The 24,233-nt window shown below is 38.8% G+C and overlaps 1 protein-coding gene across 1 annotated transcript in view; it reads right to left on the bottom strand.

Moving 5' to 3' along the window:
• Positions 1-414: 414 nt before the first annotated feature.
• ZNF277 (zinc finger protein 277) overlaps positions 415-24,233 on the bottom strand; it is a 46,275-nt gene continuing 22,456 nt past the window's right edge. Inside the window, exons 3-12 of the mRNA XM_082279868.1 lie at positions 23,313-23,401; positions 21,445-21,527; positions 15,734-15,825; positions 14,236-14,346; positions 12,264-12,396; positions 5,646-5,713; positions 4,378-4,474; positions 3,824-3,866; positions 1,487-1,661; positions 415-704 (exon numbers count right to left, since the gene is read on the bottom strand). Coding sequence (XP_082135994.1) covers positions 512-704; positions 1,487-1,661; positions 3,824-3,866; positions 4,378-4,474; positions 5,646-5,713; positions 12,264-12,396; positions 14,236-14,346; positions 15,734-15,825; positions 21,445-21,527; positions 23,313-23,401 — 1,084 coding nt within the window. The 3' untranslated portion in view covers positions 415-511. The remainder of the gene's footprint in view (positions 705-1,486; positions 1,662-3,823; positions 3,867-4,377; positions 4,475-5,645; positions 5,714-12,263; positions 12,397-14,235; positions 14,347-15,733; positions 15,826-21,444; positions 21,528-23,312; positions 23,402-24,233) is intronic.

Here is a 24,233-nt window from a genome sequence, read left to right as displayed (position 1 = left end):
TTAAATATTGATGATTAATAATAGAGATATATAGATTTGTTTTCATTTTCTAAAAGGTCTAAGGTTAAAAACAGCAAAACTTCCTTCACACACCAGACCAAGAATTACATTTTCTGTTTGCTCTCTAACAGCAATAACACATAGAAGATTTACTCACTGGCTTTACACATTGTCTCAGTTGTTCCCACCTTTCACAAGGTGGCCCTAAAATAGAACTCAGATTCTGATTTATTCAGGAAAAATTTAAAAAAAGATGAAAAATTTGTAAGTAACACTAATGGTATTTGAAGATCCAAGGAGAAAATCAAGCAGTCAATTTTAAAATGAAGCTAAAATTTAAAGGAAGATAAACCAACAAAGTTAACACTTAAATTTTTATTTAGCATTCACTTTCTAATACTTGTCCAGTGATAATAATATTTGTGAGTTTAACTGTATACCAATAGTATTGAAAGACTGAATGTTTTTTTGTCTTGCAGAAGCACTAAAGGTCAGCCAGTGTACTTCCAGGTCAAAATTTCTCCTGACTCTTGTTCTCTTCACACAGAAGCTGATTTAAAACACTGCTCTGTTTGAGAGCTTTTAGACTGGATATATCTTCACTTAAAACAGGCACTTCTTCACTTTGATCCTCAGTTATCACATCTTCACTGTCTGACAGTGTACACAGGAGTGTATCATTTTCATAGGTAGGAAAATAATACCTGAAAGCAACAAGACATGATTACTAGACAGTTACACATCTGGTTTGAGAGGCTGAGATTAGAATTTTAAAAAAGGAAAAATGAGCAAGTCTGGTTGTCTGGAGTGACAGTACACAGCATACCCAAAAAATCAACTGGTATGCAAAGTGTAGAAGAGTCACAGAGAAGAGCTGACAACAGACAAGCTCTTCCTCCTATTTCCTCACCCAAATGATGTCACAACAGAGACTACAGATTCATATTTGTCCCGCAACAAATGCTGAACTGAGGCATTTGAGTTAGAACACTCCCTGTGCTCTACCACCCAGTAGAGAGCATCATTCCCTGGACCCACACAGCCTACTTAGAGTCTGAACCAGTGTTTTGTTACACTCTCTCTCTATTTACCATGGAAAAAACTATAGGTAAACAGCCAACTTGTTTTGATGCCTAAAGTTATAGGTAGACATCATGCATATATCTACATTAGACATGCAAAGAAGGGGATTGATTTGGTTCTAGAACAATTTTGCAACAACCAACTTCTCTAGCACACTGACTTGAAAGTACACATCCCACGTATGGGGACACTGTGTCCTGGATGCAACCAGCAGAGCAGTATCCCATGATCTTTTTATCTTCAGACTGTATAGAGATTTCTAATTCTGAGTAGTTTTGAGGCCAGTAGAGTTAGGAAGCTCAGGGCACTGTTGCATTGGAAAACCCCAGAACTTTCAACTTACTGTTTCACAGAAATTATGAAGTAAAAGTATAAATGCTGGAAGAAATGTATTTGCCCTTACTGTGGTTGATCCCATGTAGACCTGGCTGGCAGGAATGCAATGTGTTTAGTCTCTTCCATATGACTTATCAATCCTTCTTTGGATTCAAACTTCTCCTGGCAGTTGTAACAACGACAGTGATGGATTTCTCTTCTGATGAAATTCACTAGCTTTACTTGCTGATAGAAGTTCAGACCTGGAAGAGATGGTAGCGAACAAGCACTTGGGCAACATAAGACTTAATTTAAAAACGCTTTCTTGGATTAAGCATAAGGATTGATCAGAGTTTACTGAAGACCAGCACTGCCTGAATGCTGTATCTTAGCAAGTTAACTGAATAAGTGCTTATTCCTAGCTGCTGGGAAACTAACCCTTTGTTTAGTGCAAAAACTGCAAACATTTTGCTTCCTCTCTGTTGAAGTCTTTAGGCTTAGTGACAGAGCTTCAGGAGGAGGCAAGTAGGTTGAGAAATATTGGGAAATGAGAGAGAGATTGACTATTGGCATTGTACCCTGGCTTCCCCAGGACAGGCCCAGCAGGTAGACAGGATGCATGGTTCCAAGGATTCCCTGTCCTCCCTCTGCCTGCCTGAGCACAGTGACTTAAGGGACAGGGGCAGTGGTGACAAGTCCCTGCCCTGAGCAGCAGGCCTGTCTCCTCTGTGACTGCCCCACCTCCCCAGGTGCAACAGGTGTGAGCCCCTGCAAATGGAACCCATCAGTGACAAGGACAGTGGTTCATCCAGCATGGAGGTGTCGCTGGGGTTAAGTCATCCTATGCCCTACAAAAAACTGCTCCCATAAAGGAAAAAAAGACAGGTCATTGCCACAGAAGACTCCCTGCTGGAGGGAATGGAAGACCCAAAATGCCAACCAGACTCACTTCTAGGGGAAGTCTGCTGCTTCCCTGGGGCCTGGGTTAAACGTGTGACAAGAAACCTTCCTACCCTCATGGATAATTATCTGTTCGTGATTTTTCAGGTGGGCAGTGATGAAGTTGCAACAAGAAGTCCAAGGGCAATCAAGAGAGACTGCAGGGCCTTGGGATGACTGGTTAAGGGATCAGGAGCACAAGTAGTATTTTCCTCTGTCCTTCCAGTTGCAAGGAATAATGAGGGAAGAAACAGGAAGAGCCAGCAGATCAATACCTGGTTCCAAGCCTGGTGTCACTGGAAGAATTTGGGGTTTTCAGATCATGTGTCAACATGATCCCAGGCCTGCTGGTGACCGATGGGGTACACCTGTCTCAGAGGGAGAAAAGGATTCTTGCACAGGAGTTAGCAGGTCTCATGGAGACAGCTTTAAACTAGACTTGAAGGGGGTAAGGGATAAAACCAAGCCCGTTAGAGATGAGCCTGGGTCAGGATGCCAGTGTGTTATGTTTGACAAGTGCTGGGTCCTGCAGTTGCGTCACACAACCCCATGCAGTGTTACAGGCTGGGGGAAGCTGCGCAGTAGAAGAGGACCTGGGGGTGCTGGGCGACAGCAGCTGAACATGAGCCAGCTGTGCCCAGATGGCCAAGGCCAATGGCATCCTGGCCTGTATCAGCAATAGCGTGGCCAGCAGGACCTGGGCAGGGATTGCCCCCCTGTTTAGCCTGGAGAAAAGGGGGCTCAAGAGCGACTTAATTGCTCTCTACAGCTACCTGAAAGGAGGCTATGGCCAGGCAGGGGTCAGTCTCTTCTTCCAGGTAACAAGTGATAGGAGGAGGTTTAAGTTGGGTATTAAGGAAAATCTCTTCACTGAAAGGCTTGTCAAGCCTTGGCACAGGCTGCTCAGGGAAGCAGTTATGTCACCATGCCTCGAGGTAGTCAAAAGATGTGTAGATGTGGCACTCAGACACATGGTTTAGTGGTGGACTTGGCAGTGCTGGGTTAATGGCTGGCCTCAATGATCTTAAAGGTCTTCCCCAACCTAAATGACTCTATTCTACAGCAGAAAGCAAACATTGGCCAAACAAAGCTTCTAACTTGTAAGCAAGTCTTAGCAGGCATAATAATAACAATAATAATAATAATAAAACAACAACAACAGCAACAATAATAAAAAAATAATAATGCTTCCAAGTCTCCAGCAGCCAGACCTGGAACTCATAGAGCAGGTATTTGTAGAAGCTACTCTGCAAAAGAATCCAATGGGTCTAAAGAAAATAGCACACATCCTTGGCAGTAACAACAGTTCCATAAAAATAAAGTGTTCTTGGCTTGCTTTTGTAAGCTGGCAGAAACAGTTTCTATAATGGAAAAGTTAAATGTCTCTACAAAAATAAAACCAATAAACTTGTTTTCCACTATTCTTATGATGTGGTTTTCTCCACACTAGTGGCAAGTGCTGACAATTACAGCACCTCTTACTCACCATGCTCTGACTTTATTTTAGGAAAGTGAAATCCATGTGATTTCTGGAGGAAAAAAAAAGGGAAGAAAAAAATATTTTATTTCCACTACTTCTACTATTCCAAGTTAAAAACAGCTCAGCTTTTCATGGGCTGACACAGACATATGCATATAGACTCACAAACATGAATACATGAAACAAACCCCAGAAGTTTTGGATCATCAGAAACTTCCATATTCGTATTTCATACTGTTAAATAGTTCACTAAAACTGAAACACAGATGCTAATGATAAAATATATTACATCACGAAACCACTATGATATCAAAGATGCTATTTCTTTACTGTCTGCAGCAGTCTGTACACTCACAAGTAATAGCCAGTCATACTCTTAATGTAAAGCTTGACTTCTCTGCATGTTTTAGTAACAAATACTGGAGGTGCATGCAGTACTTTGGTTCTGTGCTGAAGAGGGCATTCTAATGCAGCAGCTGATTTGACCTTAATAAAGATGTTACAAACATAATTTTTAATTCCAAAGTGATGAAAAAACTGTTGCTTAAAAGAAGTCTTACCTGCATGTGAAGATACAGTTTTTCTGTGGTGTCTGCTTGTTGTTCACAAAACAGGCAAACTGCACACACAGGATGCTCTTCCCAGTCAGACCAGTCTCTTATGAATAAAAGTCAAAAAGATTCATTTAGTTGTGGAAAAGAGAAGAGACATTTTGAGAAAGGGCAATTTAAATTATGCTTTCACAACACTAGAAATAAATCCAGAGAAACAGAATACTTTAAAGGGGTGGAAAAGAGAGTGGATTTATAGCTGGATACATGATTACAATCTGGAGTAGAGTCTAAACAAATTACAAATTTGAAAACAACTGGCAGTTAATGTTAATGTTGGATAATTCCTGTGCAGACAGGCATTAAATCCTACTTGAAACTGTCTGCACTAACAAACAGAATATTAACTTCAATTTCTATCCAGTTTGGTAAGTCATCAAATACTGCTTTCAGTGTTTATTTTTCGGAGGTCTTTTAAAATTCTTTTATATCTTTCTAATCTTTCAATACACCAGCCAAAGTCATAATCATCGGGCAGAGCTAACTTTGTGTTATTTACTTATGAAATATTAATTACTCACTTATGCTGCATTTAGACATGTACACAGAGAATACCTAAACATCCGTTTAAACCCTAGTACTACTGAGAGATAGAACTATTACTGCAACCAGGTAGAGCCATGTAAAATTAACCTCAAGTCACAGAGAGAACCAGGAAGATCAGGGAGCCTGATACCCATAAATTACTTCCTGCTTATTCCATTTTGTATGGCCAAGGAAACCACCTCTGCAGTGATCTGAGGGCCTGGACCACAGAAGTATGCAGAGGAGGTGGATGTTGCCCTCAATCAGCACTGCTGAGAAGTTTCCTTTCAAATCCTTCTTTAATCTCTAGTTACTAGCTTTTTATCAAATTTTTTCACACAATTTCTTCCTCATACTGACATTTTTGATGCTTACTTTTGATTTTTAAATTTGAGCAAAAGCGATTCAATGTTTTCTGGTACAGAAGTAAAAAATAATGCATTTTGTCTACATCTTTACAAACCCAGAATGCTCTTGTTTGAGCTCTAGGGAAACAACAGGCTTGTGGTTGAAGTATGAAGTTTACAACTCTCATTGCTGAGAAGTGTTTTTAATGAGGACAATTTGGAGTTGATTTGATTGCCTTAAATGAATTTAAACTGTGTGCTAAACGTGCACAGCATTTTCCCTGAAACTACTTTAAAAATAATGGTCCTGCAAGTCTGTGTAATGGGCACATAAGTAACTCTTACTCTTCCAGGTTATCTAGTAATTCCCGGTCATCCTCTGACTGCACTTCCTCCCACGACTTTCCAAATTCCTGGGGAGAAAAAAAGAAATGAAAATAAAAAAACATTTCCCAATTCTCATCACACATTGTCACTCAACTGAACGAACATCTCAGAAGTCACAACCAATATCCTACTTTGGATCACTTCAGTTTTGCTGTGAATAAAACGTAGTCATACAACACTGCTATACTAAGAATTTTTAAAATTAGGATTATTTTCATCTTTTAACAGGGCATTCCCCACACTACAGCTGAGAGGAAGATGATTTGGCACAGAGTTCTCAAGAAAACCAGTGTTGCAACACTTCCAAGGTATTCCTGAGGTGGGTGTGTTATCACTGTCAATTTTGCCCTCACACTTGCTCAGTCCAATCTGCCTACTTTGCTTTTCATGCAGCACGTGCTGCTTAATGCAGCTGTCACACCTGAGGCTTCAGCTACATCAGTCAGTGCCTGTACCTTGTCCAAGGCTGTGCCAATGAGAACACGGTGTAAACTTAATTTAGTGCTCCAGAAAGGCAGTGTGAGCCAGGGCACAGCCCTCTGAGCTAGGCTCCAGTTTGTCTTCCCTCCTCTTCTCATACATGAACGTAAGCACATCTATTCATGGTGTTCTGTTCTTCCTTTTACTTTTTGTGTTGTTTATTTATACCTTAAAGACCTTCAGCACGAAGTATATCACAATACATTTGTGCAGCGTTCAGCACAATGGCAGGCACTCTCAGCATGACTGAGATACAAATAACAGGCAATAAAAAGCTGAAGGGCTCTACTCAAATACCAGCAGTGATCTTTAGCTAGTGTTTTTCTTTCCTTGGATTCTTCTTGTCTTTAAAAATAAACCAAAGAAAACTAACCAGTAATCAGAATAGTATTTTTGAACCCATACTTTTGATGGCTGTGGAGGATTCACAAAGATTATAGTTGACAATCTTGTCCCCATTAAAAAAAAGAGGCAGATAATAAAAGGATAATCCTTTAATTGATTTTATTAAAATATTCCTACTAATAAATATATTTAATAACATCCTTAGTAACAAGTATGATTATTGCCTTTATGGTTGTTTGGAAAAAGAAGAAAAAGATATCCATCATTTAACAATTTAATGAGAATTTTTGAAGTTGCTAGTGTCTGTCACGAAAATGATGAACAATTGTCTCTAGACAGCTATAAACATAATGTCATCATATATTACAGAATGAAAATTCTGTAATTAATTCAGTGATACTACATGCTAGTGTGTAAGCTCTCTGAGTGAGAGGGGAGACTGATTAATGTCACCATTACTGTGAGAAAACTTGAAGCCATTAACACCTCTCACCACATGTTCTCCCAGCTGCACACCACCTTCCAATGTCTGCTAATGCTAACACCTTAATGAGCAGATAGTGGCTCACAACCACTACAAAATGAAGACCAATGCTCACTATTTTTTCCCTTTACCAGCTCAAAGTATATCAGCATATGTTCAAAACAGCAGCCAATATTAAGCTTCACCTTTTAATTAAAGGTGAAAGGGAAAAAACATGCATGAGCTTTGTTATTGCTGCTGTTTCTTTACGGTTTTTCTGTGAAGAAGGCAGAGAGGGATCTTGTAAGAGGTCTCTGTTTCCCTCATCTATTTATATTCAGAGGAGAAAAAAAAAGGAAAAAGCGAAAAGCTAACCAGGTCTTGGTATCACTGGAAAATTGCATGGTGAATGGATAACTAGGAACACTGTGATGAAAGTGCCAAGAGACTGAATCTGAGCAATTGGGTGGAAAAGAGCTCTTTGAAACATTCTTAAAAATCTTGCAGTTTTTTTTTTTTTTTTCCTTTTTTTAACAGTTTTTCAGTTCTCCAGCTTGATGGGCATCTGGGACCAACGGTGCCTTTGTTAAGTATTCAACTTTCTTTGCTTTTCCATCCAAGATGCAAGAGCTCCCAGGAATGATCTCTAGAGATTCCCAAGAAATTCTTAAGAAAACCAGAGAAAAAATGAGACTTGACATTGTTAATAGTTCAAACACTAGAAAATGCATAATTAAAAAAACCCTGAAGGCCTTGCTACATATTCTAGAAAAAACAACTTTTTCTTTTAAATACTTACTGTGTACCTCACAGAGAGGATGATTCTATAGAAAACTGAGGAGAGCATGCAAATGTGTGCGGTTTGATAATTTCCTCTTCCAAAATGTAGTCTAAAGGCACAGAGATGAAACGCCTCACTGGCAATTTACCTTCTCAACTTGAGAGCAGGCAGAAAGTCTGTGTGCCTCACTGATGCAACACACCCCCGCTTGAAAAGAAGTGCTGAGATGGGAGAAACTAGAAACAGCAGCTGGTATCTCAAGCAGTGTTCCCTAAAGAGCAGTTCCTGAACTACATGCAAATGGAGTTCCAGGCCTGCGGAACTCAGAAACTCCAAACATATGTTGATTTCCCCTGCAAATTTTCTGTCACCCTTCTTCTCACCTGTCTTGCTGTGATCATCTGAGTTATCTTATCTGTTTTATATTGCTGCAGAACTCAAGATGGCCTATCAGGAAGAAGAGATGGCCTTACCCCAACATTAGTTAATCCACATTGGATGAATTTCAATATGAAGCATTCCCCCACTTGTCAATGGAAACTGGAATGGAAATCCACTTGGGGGATTTTACTAAGTCTTGAACTGTCACCAGCTGAAAAAGGGTTTCCCTTTACTATTTTACAAAATACACACCGTGTAAATCAAAAGAGGCTAAATATAAGTAGTGACTCCATAACAAAATACTCTTCCCCTGTCCCCCAACGAATAATAGTGATGATTTAGAGCTTGGAAATACGGAGAAAGCATCTTTTTATCTTTGAGGAAAATAAAGGCTTTATGAAACAAGTTTTCTAGTAAGTAGTAGGCACCATTTTTCAGCTGCCTAGCTTAGTTATAAGTGCATTAATTACAGTGATGTTACATACTGTAGACACATGCCATTAATCAATTGTAAAACAGACATCTGTGCTTCCTACAAAGGATACTCTATACCTAAAAGTGCTGCTGGTAACAATCAGTGAATACAGAAGGGAAGGCCTTGCCAGTCTGGGTTTGCCTCAGTTCCTCTGGGAATAAGAGAGTTCTAATACTGCCTTCTATTCTTTTATGGCCTCCAGCAAGCACCACAGACTACAAAGGTCTTCCCTCTCCATTTTTATTTGTCTCTTTGTGCAAGGTGAGTCATGGGGCCACAGGATAATACAGGCAGAGAAACAAGAAAATTAAGTTGGAAGGTTTTTTTTTTGAAGAAAAGAAAAATAAGGTAATGTACATCTATATATCATGGATACATTGTTGCTCAGTTCTTCACACTCTAGTACCAGTTTGTCTCTCTGAGTTAACACTTCAAGCCTTTCTGAGTAGGATTGGCATGATCTTCCATACTTACACAACAGAGACGAAAGACCTCCAAATCCACTGGGGAAGTGACCACACTGCCCTTCAAGTTATTTGATTAATTGCAAAACTCTCTCTGTAATTCAACATAACTACTTAATAACAAGATTTTGATACTTGCTTATGAAAGAAATTACCTGTGAGCAACAGAACATGTCATTGATATGGAGGTAGAAAAATAAATGATATGGAGATAGATCATGACAGAAGTCACAGAAAATCACAGAATATCAAAATATTTACACAGGAACAGGCACTTACACTACTCATCGCTATGCCAAATTGGAAAGTTAGGGTAGGAAATTGCCAACACACAGACAGAAAAGCAACTTTATGTTATGAAAACAGATTCTCCCAACTGCACTACAAACACAAGTGAAGTCGAAAGCAGAATGGAGGGAAAGGAAGAAGGCAGGCAGGCCTACTGCTCTAAATGAAATCAATGGGAGCTGCGCCATCAGCTTGAAAAGACAAGAACTGGCCAAAAGACCATGAGGCAATTCAGCATTCTCAGGCCATCTGAACAACAAGCCCTTAAAACTTCTCAGTACAAAAGCCACAAAATAAAGGAAACTGCCAGTTGCAGCTTAACAAGACTATTTTATGCACTGCTTGGTGAAGATAACATGTAATGGAAAATTATAAAAGAAGAACAATAATGTCTCTAAGATGGCTGTAGAAAGCAACTATTCATTTAAATAGCTTAAGATCCAGTTGCTGAAGGAAAAGCTTTATCATGCACATCCTAAAGGTAAAGTGGATAACACTGTGACAGTACTGATTTTTATCACTACTTAGTTTTATAATCTTTTTCTGATTAAAAAAAAAAACTTGATCAAACTGGCATATAGAAAGATCAAGATTCAAACTTCTGTGAAAACATAAAAAATCCAGATAAACTGTATGCCTACAGCTTTAGCTTAAGGTGAATTCAATAGCAAATTTCGAAACACTACATCTGTCATTTCAGATATGATACGTAAACCACGTCTGTGTCTTTGAAACTGTATAATTCCCCTGGACATTTTGAGCAATGTGAAGCACAGGCCTCTAACACTCATTGATAAAAATGAGTAAATCTTGATAGTACACATAAAAAGAAAAAATTTCTGGGAAGTTGTGAGGTGTTAGGGGAGAAGAAGCAAAATCACTACATCAAGTCATTACAGAAAACAGACCTTGTGTAACATCTAGAATTTACAGAATACAGACATAGCTTGAAAAAACCCGTCCTATCACATTTAACATAATCTACTGCAGAACATGTATGTGCAGTACAGAATATCTCTTCCTTACAATGTAAAGGCCAATCTATTGGACTCCTAGTGAACAAACTGAGGTTCTTCCTTTTAGTCTTTTTGTCTCTGTGCAAAAAAAAAAAAAAGGGTTGTCAAATGCTGTTTGGAAAGTAAACACTTTCCACTATGTAGGAACACTCCTAAAACTTTCCTGTGTGCAAATACACATTTAATAGTGAGCTATGTTGTAAGTGTTTAAGACAGAGTTTTTAGTCTGTTTTCAATCTTTATTTTAAAAAATCTTTTCTTTAAAAGAAAAAATGTCAGAAATTCTGATGTGGGTACAATCTGAAGGATCAGAAAGACTGAGTGGAAACAGTCCCCTGAGGAGACTGAAGTGTAGACAACTGAAAATGTGTGGAAAGACAACATGGCTGTAGCAGAGCATGTAGAGCCAGACAAAGAACCGTGATCATTCAAGCGTGTCCCAGAAGATGTACTGGAACAGATCTTGCACATGCAGTGCCCACTGCCCAATTTTAAACATTTCGGTGGTTTGACATAGTTTATTTGAGTTATATTTACTATTGTCTGTAATTTCAAGGACCTGAAAGAATACACCCCTGAGTGATGTTACTCAGTGACCAACACCCGAGCTGGTTCAGGCTGGCACCTGAAGACACTCTGCAAAGTGCTGCTCAGAATCCCAGCTCCAGGAAAAGGGGAACCAAGGCCCTGACTGTAAAACAGTTTGCATGTTCTGTGGCCACGTAAGCAGTATTACTCAGACCACGCCTCGATGTGCAAATGAATGCAAATTAGAGGCAAAAGGTAATTTTAAAAAGATGCCAAGTTTTGAAAATATAGTATTACGTGCAGGACAAGCAGAGAAGAAATAAACTATTAAAATCACTTAAAACAATTACATTAAATTAAAACCTGTTAACTTCCAAAGGAGAAGTAAATGCTCAGTTCTGTTGAAGATCTAGAAATATCTACCCTACAGGACGTCACAACTTTTTCCTCACTGTACAGCAAATACAGGTCAGTTTACAAAGTTGTGATACTTGAATATTGAGAAAAAACCCCACAGGTCTCAGGTCATAGATCTTTGGAAGAAAAATATAAGATATCACCAAGGAAACTCGTTCTATCTTGGGCAGAAGGGACTTGGCAGAGCATTAAACATACAAATTTCTCTTCTCAGTTTTAAAGTAAAACCCATGGAGAGAAATTAAAGGGAAAGAGTAGGTAAAATGGTGAAGAATGCCTATTTATAACCTGGATATTAGCACATGTAGAAGGCACAAAGACTACTTCAGGTGAACTATAGTTATTTCTGGGACAGAACATAGCAGCTTTTGAAGCAGCTCCTATATTCATATGTTGAAGGCAGCAAGTGAAATTCTGTTACATACACATGCACACACTCTCAAAGGTCTGAGACAAAAAAAATATTTAGCAACATACACCTACCTGGAAGCTAAAAACTAACTTTTTTCTTTCATCTATCTTACATTTTCCTCTTCTTTGCATTTAATTTATACTCTGAAGAGCACTTCCAGCTTAAGGTTTGTAGAAAACGAGCTCAAAGCCAACTGCTTGAAGTTAGACCTCCATTTACTTCATTGCTCTATCTCACTTTCCCTTCTGTTATTAAAGCAGAGAGTGAGCACTAATGACATGATGATTAGTGTCTCTTCAAGCTACATTCTTGCATCTCTCAAAATCAAATCTCAACAAAAAATGTTTACTAGTGCTTAGTTTGACAATCATCCAGAATATCATGCCATAAATGAGCATACTTCTTAAGAATGCTTCAAATGATTTTTGACCTTTATACTAATTGCTGGTTTGGATTTATTCACTTTTAGCTAGATAATGTCTGTACCTCTTTAGTCAATTTGCTATTTATTCATAGAACTACTTACCAAGTAATTAATGATATAAAATTTATCATATTCTTTGTTTTTGGCATTGATTCTGCGATGCTGCTTCTTTCTCATGTGATCTTTAAGTGTGTTTTTGTCTCTGAAGACTTTTTCACAGTATAAACACTGTAAGCTAAGATAAAAAGGTAAACAGGTCAACATGTTAAAATGAAAATAATACAAAATAATAAACTTAAATAAGGTGAAGTCATATATAGTAAGATTAACCTAAGCATGTCAGAGCAAACTAAAAGTAACAGAAGGCTTATTTGAAAGAAAAAATTACAAGATAATCTTAGATCAGAGTAGAGTCAATCAAACATAGAAATAACGACAGAAAATGAAAAATATAGTTAACAAAAAAGTTTTTCCCTGTATGCAAAGTGGGATAAAAGTCTGATTATCCAAAATTGGCACAGAAAGGCTTCTGACTACTCCGTGTGTGAGCTCTGTAACTCAGCATGGACTTACACTGAGATCCCATCCATCCGTAATGGCTTCTTTGTAATTCAGAGTGAAAGAACATACTACTTACTGAACATACTACTTACCTTTTGAAACAATTTAAATTAGCTAAACAGAAAGTTTTTATAGTTCTACCTCAACAGGGAGGGTAAACGAAAGTTTGCCAGGGTGGTCGATGGGTTTTGAAATCCCAAAAAATAAAATTCAGTAAGTAAATTCATATCCACATACACACACAGAGTTCTATGTAGTTCATAGATAGACATACATACACATATTTACATGCATATATATACATAAACATGAACTATTATATAGGTGTATATATACATTACTCAAGAAGGTGAAAACATTCATTAAAAGATGAGAATTTTACCACAGTATGTCTTCCAGAGCAATTCAAACAAAACAGAAGTTTATGCACTGCCTTAGATCAGCATCATAGAACTGTTTTGGCTCCAGATTCCCCTCAGCTCTTTTGTGTGGAGCAGGAATTCAGGATTCTCAGTATCATTTTGCCTTCCAAGACTTTTAAGAAGTTTTGAGTTCTCCCTATGCTTGCAGACTTCAAATCAATATTGCATTGCTGGTGAATCATAGGTCTGATGGCAGAATACATCTATGAATTTTACTATCTGCTTTGCTCCACCTGCCAACAGCAAAGTGTTTGCTCTACTTGAGAAAGGCATTCCCAGGAAGAGCATGAAAGGCTTTCTGGCAGCATACATAATGTAGTCTTATTTGCCCCAAACAAGATTTTTCTCCTCTAGTAATTTATTTTCAAGTACTATTCTACTAGCATAGATAATAAGCCTATTCTTAGCAGTAGGGAGATGGCCTTTCACTACTCTGGACATAATTTCAGCATGTGCATTAACTACGGAGAGGGTCAACTTTGAGAAAACTCCCTCTAACTGAAAGCCTCAGGTCCTACTGATAAACAACAGAGCTGCAAATTATCAGTAAGCATGGTAATTCAGTGCATTAGGCAACACTAGTGATAAATTAAAAGGCATTCTTAATATGTCTTCATTTCTGGAAAAAGTTAACACATATCTATCCCCTTCTGCTCTGGGCTTACTCTGTAAGCAGTACAAAAGGGAGAGACCAAACATCCCATAGTAATGGTATATGGAGGTAAATGAAGACTGCACAAGGACTCTGTATCCAGTGATTAAAGAGATGTTTAGCAAAAAGTTTGTTACGACGAGAAAGAACATTAATGCTAACAGTTGTGAGAAAAAGGCATGTGCTATTACTGATGTCGAGGGAAACTGTGCAATGCATAACTGAAACACTGCACTTGACTTCATACCATGAACTGTTATGAATTAGCTTTCAGTAAGTCAACAAAAAGATTTCTAAGAGGACTCACAATAAACTTACATGCTCTCTTTGCTCCTTTGTAACTAGCCACAAATGTGGAATTCATTTTTACCTACTATTTTCAAGTTAAAAGAAATATGACCCAAATTTATTGAAAACAAACCAACAAAACTCTACTTACCTGTCAAGCTTCCCCTGTAATACAGCCAAAAACTCATAGCAGTTCACAATGTTATCTGGCAGTCCAATGTTAAAGGCATGCTCTCTTGCCATATGATTGAGAAGGACAGATCTACAAAAGACATTCAAATAGAATGTTACACGTTTTTGGATACACATGAGAATTATTCAATTAGTGATTTAAAACACACCAATGGCTCTAAAATTGCACAAAAGCCAACATTAAATAAACAGTAATAGTCTTGCTGCCACTGCTAGGAAAAAAAAATGCAATTTTATTGAAACAAGAAGTTTTTCATTTTCAGCTCTGCTGAATGTTCAGCAACATTTCAACTGCTCAATCCACGCGCATGATATATAATCCTTTAAATGTAAATTACAGTATAGTTTATTTTGACCCTTACTGTTAGCAAAGCTCATTCATTACCCTGTATAAGTAAATCACATTTCAAACAAGCCTCTTGAGAAACATTCTAAAAAGCCATTTGTCAGACTTCTCTATGCTGGTTAGCAGAGCAGATATTCTTGGATGCGATGTGCTTTTACATCAATACTGCTTCACACAGCACTAGCAACATGAAAGGCACTCTAAAGTGTACACAAATAAACATAGTGGATGTTCAAATAAGATATTCCTCTAACAGAGATGTACTGGTTAATTCCTTAGGTGCCCAACATCTCTATATGCCTCAGCTTCTGCTTTTGGGGACTAAAGAAACATCCGAATGTTGGCACTTGCTTTTACCATAGTCCAGGCATGAATTTCAAACGTGCACTCTGCCTGTCAGACCCAAGAGGAAGCAGAGGATGAAGTTCCTGGGGGCTGAACGATCTGAGCTTCACTGCACCAGACAGTAGAGAGGGACACTCATAGAACATTGGGATGACCTGCAGGAATATGACCCCAGGTTCTTCTACCCTTCCAGATTACCAGAACTACCCACACAAACAGACTTAGCCTCTCCAACTGAACCTGATTTACTCTGAATAAACAAAGTTTCTTTGGAGCATGCACTTCAATGCAATTCTTGCTTGCACTTGACTGATGCTGTAAAGCACTCTGGTCTCACTCTAATTTTCTTCTCCTCTTTTTCACTTGATATTCAAATTCACACTAGTTAGGTGAGCTTTAAATAGGAAAATGTACAACTGGATAAAAATATTTTTTAACCATCACACTGGCTTACACAGCTCTCCTTGCTGCTGAATCAGCTACCAAAAAAAAGTTTCTCTTTAAAATGTTTCATTCCCAAATCCAATGTACTGTGTAGTAGAAATAATTGCACTGGAATAAATAAAAAGGTTTGAGAAGTAGGACAGGATCTATTTAAAATGGCACTTCAGTTGAAGGAAATACTTAAACTATATTTTAGAGTTAATTCTACCTTCTGAGTCCTACCATTATGGATTGACTGGTTCAATGACACTGAAAACATAAAAAAAGATGCTGAGCAGATATCAAAAAAATAGAACAAAAGCAAACAGGGCAACAAACAAACCTGTTTCCTGTGAATTCTTGCTCACAGAACATACATACACTATGAAAACTTGTGTCATATCTCTCTTGTTGTTGCTGTTCTAGAATTTCTCTCTGTGAAAAGAAACAGATATAGTCATTCAGACAAAACCATTCCATCACATAAGCTTATTATACATATTTATCCCTACTGGTAACAATGAACATACAGAATTCACATGTTCTGCTGACACAAACCAGATGTGGGTTTGTGGGGACCAAACTTTTGAATGTGGGTTCTCACAAAAATTCCAAGTTTTTCCAAAGGCAGTATGCATCCCAGTTAAGTTCCAGTAAAATTCTCTTAACTTTATATACATGGTGCATGGAAATAAATACAATCCACAGCGAGATCTTGTGCAACTATTTAAATAATTCTGTATAAAACCTGTCAGTTTATTGGTTCTACCTGTGATTCAGGCTTACCTCTGGTAACAGTGAGCAGGTTTATGGGTAACCACCTGACACCCAGTGGAATGACAAACTCAATGGCTAATTGCAGGCAACCTAGAGGGCTTTTTTCTAATACAAGACAGCCCTGGCAGTTTCTGTAAGAAGCTGTGGCACATACAAACCCAGGGAAAAGGAGAAGGTCATTCCCTTAACCCTGGTTCTGTTTAAAGTAGGGGAACAGGCTAGGTCAGACACTTTACAACACTTGGTGCACTTTCCTAACAACAACAAAATCAAGCAGCAGGTGATTTGTCTCTGTTGCTATAACAGCAGCAGCGTAGTTATACTGTGGAGTTACTATGCACTTCAGATGGAAAGGCCATAATCATCTGGGACATGAGAGAATCAATGTCTGGATTAAAACTTAGCATATTTTCAGCCTAGCAACATACTACTCTGTACTTGTGTTTTAAGTACTGATAACTGGGAACGGATTTCATTTCTGTGCAGCACAGAGGGGCTACTGCCTGCTTTCTGACATCGGGGATCATGACTGAATTTCTTAGCGGATTTTCTCAATCTCTTTATCTCTTCAGAACCTGCAGTGAAACTTTGTTTTTCCCACCTGCCTCTTTAGTAACTCTTTTATGTGGATTAAAGCACAAATTTGTTCATAGGGTACATCTGAATTACACTCAGCTATGCCTCTTGGATAAACTCCAGAGAAGGTAGAAAAGAAATGAAAAGAGAAAAGAAAGACACACCCCCTGAACCCCAGAAGAAATGAGAGGAAGGCTTGAGCTACTGTCATGAAAGGCCCCAACGCGTCCTGCAGTGCAGACAGGCTGGTGTGGATGTACTACACCACATCCCGCTGCCCACTGAGAGGTGGCACGAGGCGACACTGGGCACGTAAATGTGCTGTCTGCTTCTCTTCCACAAAAGCAGCATGCTGCACCCAGTGAGGGGCAGTGGGGTGATAAGATGCCGGTCAAGAGTGCAGGAGAGTGCTGCACCTGAGGTGCACTTGGCCTGGGGTCCGTGGATGCCGGGAGACATGGGCACACTGTGCCACAGCTCCTTCCAGGGCCCAGATTCAACCACATCACTTGGGAACTGTAGCTGTTGCACATCAGCTAAGAGTCTGTTACCCTGAAAATACAGATGCTGGGGCTTTTCTGTTTGTTTTTGTACTACAAGGTGTACATTTAATGTTGGCGTCATGCTCAGCAGCGCCTACTCACATTTTAGGCTGTATCTGCTCATGTCCTGCTGCATTATGCAAAACGTCAGCTCACAGAAATGTAAATTCCTATTTTTCAGGGCTGACTCTGGAAAGAGGTGAATGGAGCACACCTTGTCACAGCCCTTCAGCAGAGATGCAATTAAGTAAGACTGCTTCATGTAGGCAGTGAATGTCCCATACCACGTCAGTAGAAACTGGGGCTTTCTCTGATATGTGGAGCTGCCCCCTCTCTCCACTCAGCAGCATGTTTGACCCTGTTTGGCTAACCTTGGATTTGAAACCATTATAAACATAGTTTATATACTTTGTAAAAAACACTGGAAACAATCTAAATGGAAATCAAAAGTGATCATGTCCCGTTTGGATAGAAAGGGTTTAAACACCCCCACCCTCATCAATGATATTCCAGTGTAGCTTCTTGATTTTCATTTACTAGGAGGAAAAAAAGTTTTCTGTGGTATTCGGCTGCCTAACTCCAGATTCCTTACTGAGGCCCTTGTTAGCAGCTGCTCTCAGTTATGTCTGAGGAAGAAGGAGAAGCATACTGTATTCTCCATACAGACGATGCTACTGCTACTTCACTCTCTCACCCTTCCCATTTCCCCCTACACTGGCATGCTTGGCAGCTGGGAAGCTTTGACTAATCCAGCATTGTTGCTTTACCAATTTACTCAACAGAGTTGAAAAAATATTTTCCAAGGTAGACCCTCCTCTTTTGAAATATTGGCATCTTTCAGTGCTAGAGGGAACTCTCCAAACCAGAAAGCATATCTGATACTTGGACAGGTGAGGAATTAAAAGCTCCAGTTCACATCAAATACAGCAAAAGCAACAAGGCTGCTCTTCCTTACAGACATTTCCAACCCTCTATTTCACTGCTGGGACTCTGAAGGGAGAACAGCAATTACAATAACTTACATAAAACAGAGATTTTTCTGAGCAGAGACATTCTGGTAATGAAAGTCAAGCAGAAACTGAAGTTATGAGGCAGGAAATGAGCAATTTGCTTAAATACTTGCACCAGCTTCCAACCTCCTTGAATGTCTGGGGATGTCAGCATTAACTCATTTTGATACTAACACAAAGATACCCAAAACACTTCCAAAAAATGGGTTTCCTTTATTTTTTTTCTTCTTTTTTTTCCTGTACCTCACCCTTGATTCCAGCTGACTCCACAGAGATTGGGTTCCAAATGAACATTGGAATGACTAACTGGGACAGGTATAAGGGATTGTTCCTCTAGCTGTCTGTCCCATTTGCTTTTAGGTTCTTCCTTTCATCACTACTGCTTCTCTTCTTGAGTTGACTCAACTACTGAAGCGATACAGGCTAAAACCTACACCTGAAAAGGCTGTAATCAATGACAGGTCAGATGACTTGGATTTTGAAGGGTACTGTGACACTGATGTAGAAGACACTCAGCTCATTCAGGAAGCTGAGTCAATTAAAACAAAAGGAGGAAGAGTTTCATGGTACGATGAAAAGTAACTACGTAAAGATGTATGAAAAGAAAGAGGGCTGAAATTGCATTAGACACATACCACAGGCTGCCAAGCTGAAGCAGGTGAAAGGTGAAGTTTGTTTGAACTAAGACAAGCAAAAGAAGATGGAGACAGGCTAATATCATAAAATGAAATAGTGAAAACTGACCTTCCCCTACCCCCAAATACATTAGAAATAAACAGCAAAGAAGAACAGAGATCTGATGCAGCAAGAGACCAAACATGAGCAAAGAGGAATGTTTGGAACATTGAGTCTAATTTTGTCACAGCTGTTAAAGAAATGCATTCAAAACAAAAGGAAAAAAGAACCAAGATCAGCAAAGGATAAAGGGTTAAAGGTTGGACATTATATGTATTCAGATCTGACATAATTTACCCAACAGTCATAATGGAATCAGATAAAACTATTTCTGACCATTAGGATGACAAGTCTTCATAAACCCATAGAGGATGGGCAAGATTCCAGAGCACTTGAGAAAAGCAATTAAATACCCAACATAGGCAAAGAAGGGCCTACAGAACTCAGAAGTAGGTATTAACATGCTGACATTGCCATCTACTCTGTAAGCACTTCTGATGCTGCATTACACTAAACTGGGCTAACATCTCCATCCCTTCCAATGTATAGCTTCAACCTCCTGAACCTCGTCTCAGCTTAAGATTGTGACAAACTGGGGATCATATGAACAGCTCTTCCTGGGAGGCTGGTACAGCTTGCAGTCTTGGTGAAGACTCCTCTTCAGGGTCTTTACTTATTGGGAGAAAGAGAAGCCTCTTCACCTAAACCTACCAGTCAAATGACAGGCGAACAATTTAATACATGAGAGCAAGACAAGGTCAGTGCTGTTGTACAAAGTACGTATTTTCAAAAAAATAGTTTTGAGGATGTTACATTTTTTACATAAAGAAACACCCAAGTGGCTTATATTGACACTGCCCCTCCATGTACCTCTAGTTTTGCTGCCAGGACTTCCTTGCCTGGTACTGCTGCACAACTATGAATTCTTTGTCAAGACTGTGTTTTTCCAAAAGACCGTATCTGTTTTGTATTTCACAGCCTGTCAGCTATTTCAGCAAGCTGTGCTCTCTAACCTACTTCAGGCTCATTCCTTGGCCTCTCTCAATACATCACAGTCACCATTATGTCTCGGCATGACATCCACCTTGGCTAGCTCCCTGCTGCAATACAGCCTGAAATGTTCCTAAACTGGAGTTTCAAAACTGCAGAATGAAATGCTTCAGGCAGCACATTTTAAAGACAGCATTTGTCCTTGTTTGGGCTTGCTGTTGGAGACAGCAGTTAGGATTCAAAGGATACAGAAATATCACTAAAAGTTGTATGGTTCTGGTCCTTATTCTATGCAACTCACATGAGTCCAGTTGCCAGCTCATTCTTAATTGCTGGACTTGTCTGGAGGTAGAAGGCTTTACAAAGCAAAGTAACTATTTAACTTGCAAGACAACGCTCAGATTGCAGCAAAAGGAAATGAAAAAATAAACAGACTTTATTGATGTAACTAAAGCAGTGACTCCATTAGCCCCAACTACAGCTGCAGCTTGATTTCACAAAATCCTTCTGTAAAAACTGAGGATACAATTCTGATATTGGAAACAGTGATAATTGCAAACTATTTCACACCATGATAAGAATGCATATGTCTTTCTTCTCTAATTTAATTACTCTGTAAACAAAACCAGCACTTGCTTTGGGCTAAATTCTCCTAACATGAGGAGATTGTCAACAAGGCTACTATGTACCATATAACATTAATTTCTAAATTAGCCCAACAGCAAAACCAGAGTCCAGACGTGATTTCAAACAAGAAAACAGAAAAAACCAGGTCGACAACCTGGACTAAGACTCCTGGAAGCCGGTCAGCATGAGTTTAACTTGAAGGACCATCTGTTCAGAACTGACAATGCCTAGAAGTTCTCAAGTCCAAAGTACTAGGTTGCCATCACCAGGCAAGAAGAATCGAGTGGCTCGTGTGGACTTGAGAGCTGGCATTTCTTGTCCTTTGCATCGCACAGAAGCAATACTGGCCAGCCCTCCTCACTCACACACCATGGTGCTTGTGAGTATGAGACTGTGGATTAATGAAATCTGGGAAAGAGAGTGCGAATGCACAAAACCAACTTGCTCAAAGATTTTCTAGATAAGTATCACTTTCCCTGCTCACAGTATGGCACACCAAGTTTTATTTTGCTAACTTCCCTAGATGCATATTATTACATGAAAGATAGTGTGTCAACATTGCAGATCCTTGCAAGAAGAAAAATGTTCAGCACATTCAGCCTTTTTCAGTGGTCTGGGCGTATTTTCCACTTGTGTGGAACACTGACATACAACCTGTAAATTTATCCCAAGGAAAAATCTATAAACAGGGGATTAGTGTATGTTTGTGCAGCAGCTAGGGAAATGAACTTAAAAAGAAATTCATAATTTTGCCATCTAGCAAAAAATGCTTTACCTTTAAAATGCCTACTAAGTTACCATATATTAACTCTACTGGAGTGTTTACCTTAAAATATGAAACGACAGTAATTTCTTACCAGTTTCTTTTGCTGAAGCTGTTCTCTAAGTAATCTGTCTTCTGGTAAAGCATCACATAAAAGAAAATAATTGTCCTGTTCCTCTGTCAAGAGATTAGAAAGTGTGAGTAAGGAATGGGAAGTTGCAGCTGCTTTGAATATTTCTGGCACATAATTTGCTAAGTCCTTGGAATATGTTAACAATGTATGTTAACAATGGAATATGTTAACAATAATAACAAATATGATTTTTAATCTATAAAAGTTCCTTTAATTTCATAATTTAATGAAACATGTTTAAATATTTGTGCATATTTATATTGGAGTTTGAAGGCAAAAGTCTTGCATAGCTTTTCTCCACTACCAGTTTTATTCATTTCCATGACGGTTCTTCTGGACACATAAAACAATTACCATTTATATTGGTTACAGATTAAAGTCAGCATGAAAAAAACATGAAATCACCTTTCATTTTATCTTATCAGTTATTTCCCTAAGCAATTGTCAGTTTTCACTAGCTATCATAATTTGGTTTATTCTCCCCATGCTCTGACCTATCACGTTACCTTTTACCATCAGGTATTTTTCTACCTGTGGGTATACACAACAACTGTTTAGTACCATACATTGAGACTTGCCTAATTTACATTTCTACGTATATGTTTTACACATATTTTATCTTCAGTAACCTTTTTACTATTTATGGTCATATCCAATTGAAGAAGGTAACAAATCTTATTCAAAGGAATTAAGATTACTCAGCATGCAGGAAAATACAAAAGATAATGGGTTGAGATAAGAACAATTTTCTGGAGAGGGAGAGAGGGGGTGGGGAGGGAGGGAGGGTGAAGGAGAGTGAGAGAGAGATAGAGAAGGTTCATTGATACTTCATAATTCTGGTATTCAGGTGCTTGACTTGCAGTTTTCAAACTGAGTGGTAAGCATTAAAATTTCAGAAGCAAAAACGTACATATGTAAGAGAAACAGAATTATGATTTTTGGAGTGATTTTCATGTTTTCCAGGGGTATTTTTCCTAAAATTATTTTGAGTAATTAAAAAATTACTTTCATCTGTTTTGTACTCAGTTTTCACCTTCTACCTATCTCTGACATCAGCAGTATGCACTGTTTCCTCTCTTTTAAGATCTCCATTGATAATTAAAGATGCAGAAAAGCCCTGAAGTTCTTATCTGTTTTAGGTAAACTGTGTTCTTCTATTAGAAAAGGAAAGCCAGAGTAATGCATCAGCTCCTTCTGAGAAAAACACTTCCTTCACACAGTCAACACTGTCCCTATGATGGAATGTGCCACCATACCAATGCAGCAGAACAGTGAACTATGGCTTCAGTCTTGTGCTGGAGCCCAGAAAATTGAAGAATTGTACTGCTTCTGTGAAGATAATGTCCCCTGCCACCCTTGGGGCAGTGAGCACTGTGGCAGGGGAAAGAAAGGGGTGTTGTGGCCCTGATGTCCAAGAAGAATTAGCAGCATCAGTGCAGGTGGTGGGCAGGGTGAAGTTAGAAAAGGCAGCTCACTGGGAATGTTTCTCAACATTTTGGAAGGACCATCACCAATTATTTATTTATGTGGTGGGTACTGACACCTCCCCAGCCACGATGTGAGCAGCTCTGCTTCCAGGCCTTGATTTGCAATGGGCCCCAGTTCACAGCGCATTTAAGCACGTATTGAGCTCATCCTCACTCAGCACAGTGCAGAAGCATGTGCTGTAATCCCTGGAAAAGGTAAGTTTAAATATGTGCTTAAGAGTTAAACATTACTTCTGTGGTTTTCTGACCTAGTGTCAGACACACTTAGCTGATCAAAGCAGCAGTATATGCCAGAAATTATCACATGATCTGCCCATCAGAGTAAGCAAGCAGCATACGTACCTAATGGAGCTTTTGAATTTGTTCTTATCACACTACAGAAGTCTGTGATAGGCTGTTCTGCAAACCTCCCCTTCCAGTGCAAGATGTAGCTTTAAAAATAAGGGGGAGATGATTAGTGAAAAAGGAAACACCAAAAAACTTTTAATAAACAATTGATCAGCTCTTGTTTTTTCGTGCTCTAAATTCTTAAGTGGTTTTCTTTCTTTGTTTACCTCCTGTGTCCATTCTTTCTTCCTTCGTATTAGTTTTTAGTTTTATGAAATTAATTCAGTTTCACTTAAACTGGGTTTAACCATGCTGTCAAAGTTAAGAACTCAATAAGCAGATTTGCACCAAGGTTTCCATAAACACTGTGACCTATTCACATCTTCAGACAAAAGTGCCACTCAGATGCATCTTTACTGAAAAGATTTATTAGAGAGCATCCTCAAATTCCCAAAATATTGTGCTCTGTGTTCTGCAAGATGCAGTCAGGAAGCTGAAACTCAGTAAAAACACCAGCTTGACAAAAGTGAGGTTTTGGCACGTCTCCTGTGGAGTTACAATGAAAGCTGTAGCTTGGCAAACAACTGGAAAGACAGAAAAATGAAGTCCCTGAACACCTGGGGATAAGATAGCAGACAGAATAAGAAAAGCCCTAAACACATTCTGAAGGTTTAACCCATCAACTACCATTGTTTAAAAACATTCTGTACTATCTTTGTTGGTATCACAGCTGCATCAACAGAACCCAACTGAGATTAGATTTTCACGGAACTAGGAAGCTACTGTCTAACCAAGAAGAAATCATCACTTCATTTATATGATGATGGGAACCAAGCAATTCTTGTGCTAATTATTCAGAATTTTACTACAAAATATAATCTGAACATGCTTAAGTGCTTGCTTATATTTATACTCATGTATGATATAAGTCATGTG

This window comes from Coloeus monedula, assembly GCF_965178545.1.
Source record: "Coloeus monedula genome assembly, chromosome: 4".
NCBI lineage: Eukaryota > Metazoa > Chordata > Aves > Passeriformes > Corvidae > Coloeus > Coloeus monedula.
Note: the sequence above shows the minus strand (reverse complement) of the source record. Positions and strands in the feature narration are given on the sequence as shown.